Below are 14127 nucleotides of genomic sequence, written 5' to 3' on the forward strand. Positions count from 1 at the left end.
AATGCCATCTTCACTGAAGGTCCAAAAAAGTCAGTCAGAAGTAAAACCCGTGGCTGAGAAATGAAGTCATTCTGTATGTCACTTTCAGGCAAACACCTTCATGACAGGCAGTGCAGAAGAAAGGTCTCTGGCAGGAGGGGAGGAGACTGGGAAGGCAGCAGGAGATGAGGAGGTTCTGAAGGGGGGTACATCAGTAGATCCACTGACTGCAGAGTGGTCTATATGTTTCCTAACGGAAGCTGCTCTTCTTCTGCTCTCAGCAGAGCTGTGATACCGAACTAATCCTGCATTTGTCATCTCAGATCTTAGGAGCAGTATCGATGAGCTGCTCCTCTGATCCAGCTGGGCTAATCACACCCTACTACATATTTTTGTTTAAAGTCTAGAAATACACAGCCCTGTGACCTAGTGACTCTAGCTATATACACAGCATATGTGTATCCTGCACAGTCAACCACAGATGTTTTGGAGCTCCACCCTTCCAGCATTTTGTTTCAGAAGTACCTTGGGGAAGAAACAAGAAATCCACCCTGGCTCTGTGTCCAAATAATCTAATTAATTCTGCTCATGCAGGATTCTCTAGCAGTTTTAATTAGGGCACTATTCGTCTTCTGCACTGGCCTGTAATGTTCTGGTGAGGTACTGAAACAGGCTTTTCACCATAGACTTGTTCTTCTTCATTGCTTGAGGGTATTAAGCATTTTTATCTCTCAGAAATATACACAAAGATACATGCAGAACACAATATGTTATACCTTGCACTTAATGTCACATATTGTACACATTATATGCAAATAATGAAAAAGCAACGCTTCTAAATGCAGGGACACAGTATTTTTAGCGTTTCATCAAATCTGCAACCAATCATCTGGCAGACAGACACGAGCTGATGCTTGAAAACAGGCACTAGGAAAAAAATAAAAAAGCAATGCTGGAGTGCAAACTTAAGACATTCACCTCCTCGCAAGAGCTTCACAGCTTTCTGACAGTTGCTGAAAGTATGTTTTCCTACAGTGGCCTCAAAACCCATCTCATTAGCACAAACACTTCCTGGGGGACCTTGTAAGTGCATTTCCCTTCAGCCAGTAACGTGTTAACTTATTAATTAGAACGGCTGCTGCAGGGTAAAAGCAGAGAAAATTAATTCAAGAGCTGCCTTAGCAGGCCAACCTATCTCGGGTACTCTACTCACAGGAGAGCTGTCTGCAATTCAGTTTTGTTTAATTAGTCCCACAAAAAGCAACTGTTCGCTCTGATAAGAGCGGGGCGAGAGCTGCAAAAAACAAAACCATCTCTTCTATGCACCAATTTCATTTTTTAATTATTACATTCTGACATGAAAAACTGCTTGTTCCTTTCTCTCGCTGGCAAACCAAGGGCATTAGTCATCAACTTCTGTGCTCTTCCTCTTTACTCTAACGCGCCCATCGCTGAAGCAGCTCAGGCTAATAAGTCCCAGGGCTAGCAGGTAACGAATGATACATCATCCCCATGAAATCTGCTATAGAGGTTTCCTCACAAATTCACGACTCTAGCACATATTTACTGAGTGCTACTGCCAGCACTGTCATGCTGCTTACTAGTTTTGATGCATAGGCTCATGGGCTGATAAGGGAGATTATCTCAGTTCTGCCTGAAGAGGTGACCAAAAAAAAATTAAAAATAAAAACAAAAAACAAGGCTTTCTTTGTTTCTCCCCCTGCATATTCCTCCCACCTGCCTACTGTACTTTTCCACTACCCAGACCCCTGCAAGCAAAGAGTGAAGCATCCATGCATATCAATATCCTTCTGTGACATATAAATCTTTAAATTTTAATTCTTCTGTAGTGCCAGGTGTAGAGACGTGATAGACTACAGGAATAAAAAGACAAAAAAAGTTATGGATTTCTTATAGATTTAGAAATATGCCGATAACGTTTCCCTTTCATTCCTTCAAAATTTTAGATCATTGAGGTCTGAACCTCAGTATTTTAATACTGTTAGTGACACTAATTGAAATCTTTTCCTATTTACATCATATTTTTCTCTCACCATCCAAACCAGAAAAGCAGTTTTCTTTGAACTGTTTGATTTTTTTTTAATATAAAGATGTTAGTTCCTTCTAAATATTTCTCACTTCCCCCCAAAACAATTAAAAGTCATGTAATCCTGCTTTACACAAAGCTTTTACAATCATTTATCTGCTACAGACTCTTACCCATCTCACATCATGCAACACTAAGAAACTTGATAGATCAAAACTTTACTCATCTGCTTCCTTTGCTAAAAGTTCCCAAAAAAATATTCAGATCTAGAACACTGCATTTTTATGAAGCTATATGTCTTTACGTTACTCAATTGCCCTTTTCATTTCTTCAATAGCTCCAGCTCCCAGAAGCATATTTTCCCAGACATACTGACAGTAGGTAAAGCATCAGAAAAACCAGTAACACTTTGCAATGATAAAAAACAAAACAAACACACCCTGTTTTTATCAAGAGAAATGTAGATAGCAACAAAAACCTTAAACTTAGTTTCTAAAAATAAAACAGCAGTTAGAATGATCTAAATATCAAGAACAAATCACTAAAACTAGTAGTTTCTAAATAAGCCAAAAAGTCTCTTTTAAGTTAAATTTTGTGCTCAGTGATAATGTTCTTGTCCTCCCTCATTCTTAACTCTTAAGAAATGACACTAAAGGGTAGCCCTCTTAAAAGGGGGTTTTAAAAGGTTGTGGTGGAGAAAAGTTGGCCTAATCACACAATGTCGTCTATTTCACAGGGAAGCAAGGCTATTTGATCATCCTGGGTGTGTCTGCTCAGTATTCATCTCCTCCAACTCCATACCCAACACATCTTGTATCTCCTGGCCAACCATTCAGGAAACCAGGGACCACAGAAATATTTTTACTTTTCACAACTTTTGCTTCACAAATGAACGGCTGTGAAGACACAAGTGACCCTGAATCCCCTGCATGTGTCCCACCAAAGAAGAGCAGCTGAAATAAGCTGCCCAAGAAAACTTTGTGGAGCTGCCAGACCCAGCAAGAGTGCACAGGGGACACAGGAGCAAGGGACAACTAATGCTGAGTGAGGGGATATGAGAAGCCACAGGTGCATTTGTGGGGTGGCAAGAAGAGGGGAGGGGAAAAAAAAAGGGGGGGGGTGGGGGGGGTGGTGTGTCTGCACAAGACTTAAGAACGTACAGAGAGAAGCCAGAGGGACTGGCTAAGGTGGAGGGATAAGCAGAAATCTTTCTAACCCTAGATGTTATTAGTGTTGCTGTTCAGAGAACAACCTGTTTGTTTTGTTTTGGGGGGGATGACTAAGAGAAAAGACTGAAGGCTTTGTGGGTTTGGTGGGTTTTTTTTCACTTGAAAGGAAGATCTCAAGGGGCTTTGTTTTGTCTGCAGAATTAGAAATGGTCTTCTTTTTTTACTATTAGAAAATCTGTTATTGAAAAAGATTAATTAAATAATTAAGAGCCAAAATACAGAATTACGGCTGTAAAATATCATCTTGAAAAAGGTGAATTGCTGAATAACTGAAATACAGTATTAAAAAAAAAATCATCACTTTAGACAGGCCCAGGCTAAGAGGTTACAGCAGAGAAAAAAACAAAAAAACAACAAAAATCCCATTGTAGAACAACTTCTGCAATTCTCTCCTTTTCCCCCTTCTGATGATGTAATTGGAAAGAATAAAAAACAAACCAAAAATGCTTGAATACAGATGTTGACTATGTTCTGAATCTTCAGAACTTTCTCACATGCCTAGGGAAAAACAGGTGCTGTTAGAAGTGGTGTGCGCACTGCTGAGCGCTTAAGGGAAGTCACATGTGCTTTCCTCTGGAAAAACAATTACCCATTCCCTCCCTCAAATGGTAACATATTAGCATTCTGCCATGAAATATTTCTGATAAATTTCAATATCAGTTAAAAATAAATAAAACAAAAAAAAAACTTTAAAGTATTATACTAATTGTTTCGGTTTTAATGAATACGTAAGAAAGTATGAATAGATATAAAAATCTAAATTACTTGTCTATGCAGGTGTTTGTTACAGGTTTCACCAATTCCAGAGACTTTACTCTGGAATAAGGTAGCTGCTGGGACCCAGGTGACTTCACTTCTGTGTCAGGAGACACAGCTGTTGGATGCAGCTCTCTTCAGACAGAGAAGGTTGGTCAGCCCCTTGCACCAAGAAAGATCTGCATCTTCACAGCCTCATCTCTGGAATGAATTGCTTCCAGGTTAGCCAAAGGTAGGTCAGGGAATGAACAAAACACCAAAACCATGTATATTTACACTGCTGCACAACACACCACAAGTAAGGGAAAAACTGTAGAGAAGTCTGCAGCAAAAGAAGGCTGAGAGCACAGCAGTGCCAGCAGGAAACACTGCAGTAGCTCTGAGGCCAGAATGGCTGGAGACACTCAACACAGGAAGGTTTGTGCTCCATGGAAAAAACACACGTATTTGGAGGGTGATGGTGTCAATTTTTGATCAGTGGACACTTTTCAAGCAATTAACCTTTCTAAAATAATCTCCACATCCTGTATGATTTTCCAGGGGGTGCTGTGCAGCTAATGCAGTGCCAGGCAGGCGCTCTCTTCCTAGAAGGGCATCAGCCAGACTGCAGCAGCATGTTGTTACACTAAAACTGCCCTCTTCCTCTCCTATGGATAGAAGGGCACAAAAAGGAGTGACTCCAGAATAAAACAAGCCACCAAATTATCCTGTTGGACAAAGCCACTGAAGTATGTTTTAGGTGTGATCATATCGGTAGTCATTTTGCAGTGGTACTTTCTCCTCACTAGCATTGCTGTGTGGAAAGTTGGGTTGTTTCAGTTTTGCTTGTGATTGCTTTCAGGTGGGATGACTCTTTTTTAAAGTTCTGTTACACATCTGGTTTCATGATCTCTCTATTCTTATCATGGGAGATATATTACACTATAAATCATTTTTAACAGAGAAAGAGATGTTAGGGTATTCCAGTTAACCAGTATCAATTAAAAAAAAAATACCTGAGTTATTGTACATGACAATTCCAATCCCTTTCCATTGCGTGAAAACTTACACCAGTCTTCCTTTTTCAAAGGAAGTATCATCACAAAATACTTGTCTCTTTATTGGTACTAAGTTTTCTTTTTTTTTTTTTAAATAAACAGCAAATGAAGGACTATTTCAAAATATATATATCCCTATCTCCATGTTCTGAATTAACAAAGCTAGTTATAATATTTAGAGCCAAACACACAAATGTAAAACTCATCCAACTCCTGTTACCTCCTATAAACAAACACCATTACAAAAATACTGCATGAACTTTTGGTCTCTTAACAGGCAGAATTTAAGAAAATGACATAACCTCCCAAACCAGCATTACAAGAAACTGTGGATTTCCAAACAAATACCACAGGAAGACAGTGGATATATTTCATGTGTGCTGCCTCTCTTCCTACTCAAGAGTCCACACGAACACCTCTCTTGTCAATACGATTGATTTCTTTATGCCAGATTAACATTTGTGGTGAAAGAAGAGGAGGTCAGAACGAAGAGCATAAGAAAGGCTATTTCATGCCTCAATAAAGCAGCTGAAGCTTCACAAAAATTTGCAAAGGATAACCTCAAAAAATCATAGCTCTATATGATACCTTGGGCATGAGCTGTGATTCAGTTGTGTGTGCAAACAGTACTTGCCAAAGCTATAACATTTAACGATGAGGGTCAAATTAGGGATAAAAGCATATATAAAAAGTACCAGTTATACCCTTAATTAAGAAGTAGCTGTGACTGGATCAAAAAGAATCACATAATCGCTATAAAACTGTTTGAGGAAAAGAGTTATTTTAGCATAGTTCTCTGTAAAGACCGTTTTCCACTAATTTCTCAATCCTTAGGATTAATGAAACTGAAATACTAGTACATGATGATCCTTTTTTTTCAGATTATTTTCTCCATTTCTGAATACCACAGCAACATAGCACAGAAGATCTACTGAACAGGGACAATTTTGCTACACAGTCATAGACAATTAAGAATGGCATTCAAGGATTTACTTATGAGACTGGTTCTGAGAAAAACCTTAGTGAGAGTTACAGGATACCCCCAAAGAGAGTCACACATTCAGCTTCAGTGTTGGAAAGGGGAGGATGGGGAAGGATAAAAGCTTCTGATAGCACTAGTTTGCTTAAAATTTTGCAAGTGCTAACATGACAGTTCCCTGCAACACATCTTATGATGTTGCTTAAGCAACATCATCTAAAACAAGCACCGCATTACATACATCAAACAAAAACTGCTTACCTATGACTTCCATCCAGATTTGATTTGTGGATGAAATTCAGTTTAGCATCTGCCCAGTAAAGTTTCGCTTCCTCATAATCCAGCGTCAGTCCATTTGGCCAATATATGTCCGTGTTAACTATAATGGAGCGGCTCGAACCATCCATCCCAGCACGTTCTATCTTTGGCACTTCTCCCCAGTCTGTCCAATACATGAACCTATTATTATTTAAAAAGGAGAAAAGATAAAAAGAGAAAGCAGTCACATACAAACCTATAATTGGAACACAGAATAAAGTTTTCAGTAAAGGCAAAAGCAGCAGTGTCTGTGGAAGTCTGATCTACTGGGTAAGGTATGCGTGGTCCTGTGAAATACAACAAACTGAAGTTACTTTACAAAAAGCTGAAGAAAAACAACTTAAGAGAAACCCATGGTACTATGTCATGCTATACTTCTGAATGTTTCTTTCTTGCCTTAGGTCAAGTGAGAAAGTTGGGAATATCCAACCAATCTTGACAATAACCTCAGAATTCAGCATTAAACAGCAAAGTTGGCTATTACAGACTATCATAAAAGTACAACAGCCTCTTTGGCATCGGTCAGTGCATTGGTGAGATAAAGGAAAATCTAGGAGTGTGCATTTATAGTGGATATAGCAGTCACATGTGAAAGAGTGAAGTGGATTTGATGGAAGACCAATTCACAGGCTTCCCCACTCTCCCTGCCTCCCTCACCCCCCCAAGAAATTCAGAGACAGGCAGCTAAGCCAACATGTTTACAAGCATGGCTTGCATCCACTGACCAGGCAAAACACTCTGTAAAAATCTTTTAAGACAGTGGAAGCAAGTTTTAAAACATGTTAGCATATATTGGCTCACGTTTAAATATTATTTAGAAAGTAATGGGGGAAGGGAAGTTACCTAGTTCCATTTAAGCCTAAGGCAAAGCAAGTGAATCCACTTTATTATGGCTGCAGACTAGCAGGGGGTAAGAACATTTGCCCTTTTTCTGCAGGTGGTAGAAAAAGAATTTACTTTTGTGGGTTGTTAACAGAATTCATAACTAAACAGAAGTAATATATAATATAAACAGATTAGACAAAGTGTGTCAATGAAGCTTGCTCTGTTGTGTTGTTGCAGCTGGGACAGACAAGAAGACTACTGTCCTAAATTGCTTCTCATAACCCCATGATGTCTGCCAGGATACCTGCTTGTATCTGGTGCTCCCTAACCTGGCTCAGTCAAAATAACCCAGACTGAGAAAGATCTGAAGCTTCTAAACTAACCCAGATCATCACACAATCACATGTCAATATATGGTGCCCACATGTGAAGAGGCCTGGCCACCCATCCTTTAAGAAAAACAAATGTGTAACACATTTATGGAACATTTGCAGATTAAGTTATTCTTGGCAAAGCATATTTTTTTTAATTTTAAAAAGTCAGGAAATTCCATGCCAATTTCCCCCTTAATTCATGTCTACAGCATGTTTGTTTTAATGCACAGCTATATCTGCAGACAGAAATGCAGCTGACGATTAACACAAACATTGCCCTATTCGATCCCAAGTGAGTCATTCTTTGTGGAGCAATGTGCCTGTCAAACACAGAGCACAAATATCTGAAGAGAACATAAGAGACTTCTGTAGGCATGAATGAGTTCTACAGAAAAACTAGTTTTCCATCAGGAAGAAGATTAAAAAAGACCCAGTCAGTTAAGGTAGCACAGTAGCAAGTCACCTGGTCAACCTATGCAATAAAAGAACTATATACTAAAAAAAAAACCAACCAACCAAACAAAAAACAAGTTAAAAAAAGTCAGGCAGCATTTCGCCAGCAGACACATGTGAGAAAGATGAGAGAAAAATTAATTTCTTGAAACTTCTTTAAAAAGATCCTTCTTTGCCCCAGCTGTCAAGTCCTAGACTTCCAAATACTTCATCAATGTTAATAGGCTTCAAGGTTCTGGCCATCCTGCTAGACCGATTTTTCAGGCCTAAACAGCTCACTAGTCGCTGTACAGTTTCATCTTTTTCCCTGTCTCCCTCTCACCTCTCATGCAAGCTGCAATTACTCAAGGAAAAACAGGTAAGGGAAGTTTGGTAACAAAGAAAATCCTTCCCGGACTTCATAAAACAAACCCTGTTTCATTTGCCAGATGAGCATGTGTAAACACAGAGCCAGCTTTAAAATTCAGTAGCATTTCCAGTCAGCTACAGTGACCTCTGCTCAGTTTCTCCAGTAATTTTTTTCCACTATCACCCGTTTGTTTTCCTCCACCTTGCTTGAAAGCCTACAGGTTTTAATGTCTCCATTAAAAATCTTTGGAACCAGCCATGCTCCAGCTGATGGCATCAAAGGCTGTTCTGGACTTGGGAAGCTGGGCTTTTCCTCGCTGCAAAAGCAATGCAGGTTATAGCTTGACAAACATTTCTTTCAGTAACAGTTGCTTTTAAGCAACTTCTTGCACATCATCTTTGCTTCCAGTACACAGTTTATATGGCCATGGAGGAAACTGGATTCAAGGAACAGGTCTGGGCTAAAAAGAAAAGAAAAATCAGTCACCAGTCTGAATGCATTCCAGCACACAGCTTCACGAACGTAGAGTGGAGGTTTCTACAGCTGCCTCATCCAGCACAGGTGCCAAGAACTGTCTCTTTCTTACTCAAAGAGTGCATTTTAGACCCTTGTCTGCAACAGCTGAGCAAGTACAGGATACAGGAGTAGGAAGGGATGGGAAGAACTGTGTAAAAGAGCTGTAAGAAATGCCCCCATCATAACAATGCTTTAAGTTAACTGCAGCTGCTAAAAAGCAAGGGAGACAAGGACTAACATCCATGGGAGAGCTGGGGGGATCGATGGACAGGACTGTAAATTCCTATTACTGCAATGGTCTTATTACAGACTTTGCTATAGAGATCTCAGGTAATACCAAACTGTTACATGTGTGTGCCAGTTCCTCCTTTCTGGAAGGCTTACAGATTCTTGTTTCATTATACAATGGTTGGTAAGTAATCCATCCGGAGACCATACTGAAAGGAAGATGTTACGATACACAGACTTCTTGAAGGATGGTAAGCCAGCCATACAGACATAGTAAAGGTCATTCTCCCTCCTCCCCATCCTCTTCAAATACATCTAATTATTTCCATTAAACAAACAAACAAAAAAAGCCACCACCAAAGCACACAAGATAGAGCAAAATAGTAACTGAAAAGAAATGTCTTGTGCTAAATTATGGCATTTATAAACCACTGGAAGACTACTGTTCTGTTTGCTCCTCACCTAGTTACACCTTGCTACAAAATTTAAACCCACGAATAAAAATTTTAATTCTAGCCCAGGAGAGGAGAGGGAAAAAAAAAAAAATCTATACTACCTTCTGAATGTTAATGAAATAAAACATATGTTTGTAGCATGTTCACTGTACAGTGGTACAAGCATGGCACTGGGCTCCATGTTCGACAATCCCAAATCTGTTAGATCCAAAGCGCAATATAGAGACAAGCTGGAACTGGCTCCAGCAAGCCCGCTTGGGTCCAGAAACAGGAATGCTTTCTAATGCTTCGTATCTTAATGTTGGTTTATCTTATAAGGTTATCCCATTTATAAAAAATTAGGAACAAATAGAGGACAAGCCTTGATTGTATTTCCCTACAAACCTTTATCTACGCATCTTTAGATTTGGTATTTTTAAATTTTTGTTTCTCAGGTACGCAAGGTAAACCCAGGCAATAAAAAGGCATCAGAAATCACTATGTAATATACAGCTGTAACTTCACAGTTCTGATTTGCTCTAAATTGAAAGGTTTTGCTACAGAAGAAAAAAGAGGAAACAGCATTCTTGATTCCATTCTGTGTGATGAACAAATACAAAAAATAACAGATCTTTTTTGAAAAAGCTCATAGAGTCTAGGCACGCTGGTGGCAGAATATCCCACATACACAGAAAAAAGCTTGCAGAGTACAAATGCCAAGATTAAATGCTATAATTTAGCAGCGATTTCCAACAGTGTACACAGAGGGAGACCAATTCATCGCCAGCACCCATCAGCTTTGCACCTTTCTGATCCGCACAGCTCCCTAAAGCCGATGCAGATCCTTTCAGTCCTACTATCCCATATGAAACCAGGCTCCTGCTGGGAGTATCATTAAAACACCAGCCCCCATCGAGATGCATGCAACTGTTTCACTCATTGAACAGAGATGCCCTATGCGACACTTAAGCTGATTTTAAGGCAGGTAATTGGGACACCTTACAGGGTTGGCAATCGTTTACCTTCCTGAATGTTATTCAGCGGGAAGAACAGCTGCTTAATTGGGACAGCCAATTATTTGGTGAGGCCCAGTGAATGCTCCAACTTTGCAGTTATGCTCGTTTCAGCCCCTAAGAACCTCTGAGCTCTACAGGGACCCAAACAGCTGCCAAACTTCAGAGCCCATGAAGGTTTCAGAAGTGCAGCAACCCCTGTGGAGCTCATCAGCTTTGCAGCGGTCCTGGTGTAATGCAGCCCACTTCAGCTCCAGCAAAAGCAGGACTGGCACTCACAGAACGATGAAATACCAAGTTAAATGACAGGCGCTGGAGTAGCTCAGGAAAATTACACACAATAAATATGTGTTTGGCTATCAAAAGTAGCTCTTTGCTTGAGAAGAATAAATGTTCGCAGCCCTTCAGTAGTTTAAGAAAAGACACTTGAATCAAGTGACCCTTCAGGTATCCTGAACAGCAACTTCTTGAGGCAGGTTCAGAGGGATGGAAATAGTAATCCAGAAGGACATAATAAGTATCAGGAAGGTTTTAACACAAAGTTTCTCAACTGATTGCAAAATTCAGGAAATATTTTCAGTCCTCCAAGAGAAGCAAAAAATGCACATAGCAAATCAAATATGGAGATCATTCTTCATTAAAGAGAGGAAGAAATACCCCTTTGGGATACAATCAAGATAAACATGAGAACAGATGTTCTTAGCTAGTTGAGAACTGTATTCTTACAATAACTTGTCTCTCTGAATAAGTGCAGACGTTAGTTGAATATAATTTTCAGAGTTGCTCCACGATAATTTCTTATGGCAGAGGTCCAAAGGTGCTTGCACCTCGGCTACACTCTTTCTCAGCCCAGATTATTAGTTCTCAGACCATCTAAACTAGACATGAGTCTGTCCAATGACTTCAACACAATGGCCCATAACAGAGACATCTCATCCTGCCACTGCTGCTAACAAAGCAGTAACCTTGTGCAGAAACAGAGGTCAGTAATGATGGATTAGTGCAGTCTCCACAGCTGATCTGTCAGGGATGCTAAAAGACTCAAATGACAAGAGGGAGTAATCAATGTGCAGAATTCCACATATATGTATGTCTACCATACACGAGAAAAAGGTCTACTGGAAAATGTATTTCATAAGACTTACAAATATTTTTCCCAGTATACTCTATACTGCTTCCTTGAGGAGGAAGAAGCTATCCTGGTTGTAGTACTTTTATGCAAATGACTGCATTTATCCTAGGACATCAGGCAATACACTAATTAGCCAAAGACCCACCTGTAACCAGGACAGGAATATGACGATTTCCACTTTAGAGCTGGTTTTAGTCTCCTTTTCAGATCATATCTGGCAGGAGAAAAAACTATCACCAAAACTTCCCATTTCTTGGAATTCTTTTATAAATAAGATAAAAATGCAACCACTCCGGGTTTGGAAGAAGAAAACGTGGCGAAGTGATCAGAAGTTGAAGCTTTGTTTCTAGCTCAGTATCAACAACACAATATAAAACTAGAATGAGATTTTGGAGATGGTTTTCACAAGCCCTGAAAAGAATACCTTGGCAAAAACACTGAAAGTCATTATAAGAAATCAACATGGAAGCACAAACTTACATGATATTCCCATTTCATAAACAAACAACTCGGTGTGCAAAAGTATCTCTCAGCCATCATGCCATCTATTTTCAGGTATTCTACTTTAAAGAATATGCTGGGCAATCTGACAAGAACAACACAGATAAGAGATTGCTTTTCATTTTCACCCAGACATTTCTCAGAGTCCGTGGAAAGTAAGATTTGACTTCACAGTCCAACATGCTGATGTACCACAGAGTCACATGCATACGGTTGTCCTTTTGGTCACAGATCCCAAGGAAAAAGAGGTTCATTAAAGAACAAGCAGCAGCTAATTTTCCTGAATGTTCTCAAAAGCAGAATTTCAGTTGTGTGAGGAAGTGGAAAGGTCTCCCGCTCCTTGAACTTGTAAATTAACTTTTCCTATCTTCAGATACAAAAAGTCTAACAACATGGCTTCCACAGTTACAGAGCAGAAGCCATTTTTGGGTTTCTCCTAGACCAAGCAGGAAATAAAACTTGTCAGAACTTAGCAGCATTTAAAAACAATATTTGAAACAACAGTTTTCCCAGTTTAAGCCAAACAAATGCTAAAAGAAACAACTTCCCTTCTCTGCTACCTGTTTAACGCCATCCCTAGATAGTAGCTGAGTGCAAGATGCAAGCAACAGGCAGATGTGCTCCTGAAGGGCCTCAGTAAGCCCTTTGTACAAGAATCACTTCAGATGCAAGACACTGTCCGAAGTTCAGCCAGCCTTTTAGCAACAAGTGAGCCAAGAGTTAATGTAACAGGAGATGGACAAATTAACAGAAAGAAAATTCTTGCCTTCCAACCTACCTTGGTTATTCAACTATAACAAGAACACAGCAGAGGAAAGCAAACCAGCTGGCACTCTTGACAGACTTTCAAAAAGCAAACACACAAACATGAAAAACAAACCAACCAACCAACCAAACCCCACACAAACACAAAAAACTGCGCCACAGTCTCTCAAGAGGCCAGGAAAGACGCACAGCCAGAACTGTGTCTGCCCTGGCAGTACCTCCAGCTGTAGTTGTTCAATGCTGCCCTGGAGGAGCCCATGAACACAGAATCACCCACTTCAAATTTTTTGGGGATCCTGTTAAAAGGTGCAGATCTACACATCTGTGAACTGAACAAAACATTGAAAGCAATATAGAAGAACATTTAGCTACGTTAAAACTGCAAGTGGTGGAGAGCAGTGAAAGAACAGTGGGATCACTGTTCACCATCTTTCCCAGATAAAATTTAAGGTTTTTATACAATTAAAAAATAGAGCATTTCTTTACAGGGACTTGCACTAAAAATACAAACATTTGCATTGTAAATATTTAGTTTGTAAATGAGAATTTAGAATTCAGTAATTCCAAAGTGCCTTTGGCTGAAACTAGACAAGGCAGCTGCTACCATGAATTTTTCACTCCCAGCTTTGACACACAAGGATCTTTTCAGCACAATCATAATCAAACTCACTTCTCTTTCAACAAAAAACTGGGATAATTCTCCTTATCACCCGATACCTCCTGAATACAGGAAGAGGAGAAAGATTTTTCTCTATACTGAAATCTCAAATTGAAGCCCTAGGAACACACCAACTTCTCCACAGCAATAGAGCACAGTCATACATCCCAATGGCGTCACTCTGCATGAAGGAGAGAGGGCGAAACCTGCCAAATGGCGTTATGGGCTGTTCCATACAAGCAAAAATCTAGTCATCTCACTGTATATCACTGTACAAAATCTTGAGTTACGAACTGCACACAGAGTACTACACAGATCCATCAGCTACACTCACATTAAACAGAATTTGCTGGTATAACTATCCTGCCAGTCCCTAATGCAGATGCAGTTTTAAAGAGTTAAAGTTTCTAGCTGACATCTACTCACTTAACTTTATTCCTGTTCTACTGGATTCAGTTTGGCCCAATCAGCTCCCTGAAGCAGTTCACAAGATTATCAAGTGGGTACCTGTGCTAAAACATAAGAAGGCAGGAT

At 39.7% G+C, this 14127-nt stretch overlaps 1 protein-coding gene across 2 annotated transcripts in view; it reads right to left on the reverse strand.

The window, feature by feature from the left end:
• LRP6 (LDL receptor related protein 6) overlaps nucleotides 1–14127 on the reverse strand; it is a 127202-nt gene that overhangs the window by 70582 nt on the left and 42493 nt on the right. The window contains exon 3 of one of the 2 annotated variants that reach the window (XM_065843302.2): nucleotides 6289–6486. In XM_065843302.2, coding sequence (XP_065699374.1) covers nucleotides 6289–6486 — 198 coding nt within the window. Of the gene's footprint in view, nucleotides 1–6288; nucleotides 6487–14127 lie in introns of those variants that run through there. The other variant, XM_071816839.1, reaches the window with a different exon arrangement.

This window comes from Patagioenas fasciata, chromosome 1 (assembly GCF_037038585.1).
Source record: "Patagioenas fasciata isolate bPatFas1 chromosome 1, bPatFas1.hap1, whole genome shotgun sequence".
NCBI classification, from domain to species: Eukaryota; Metazoa; Chordata; class Aves; order Columbiformes; family Columbidae; genus Patagioenas; species Patagioenas fasciata.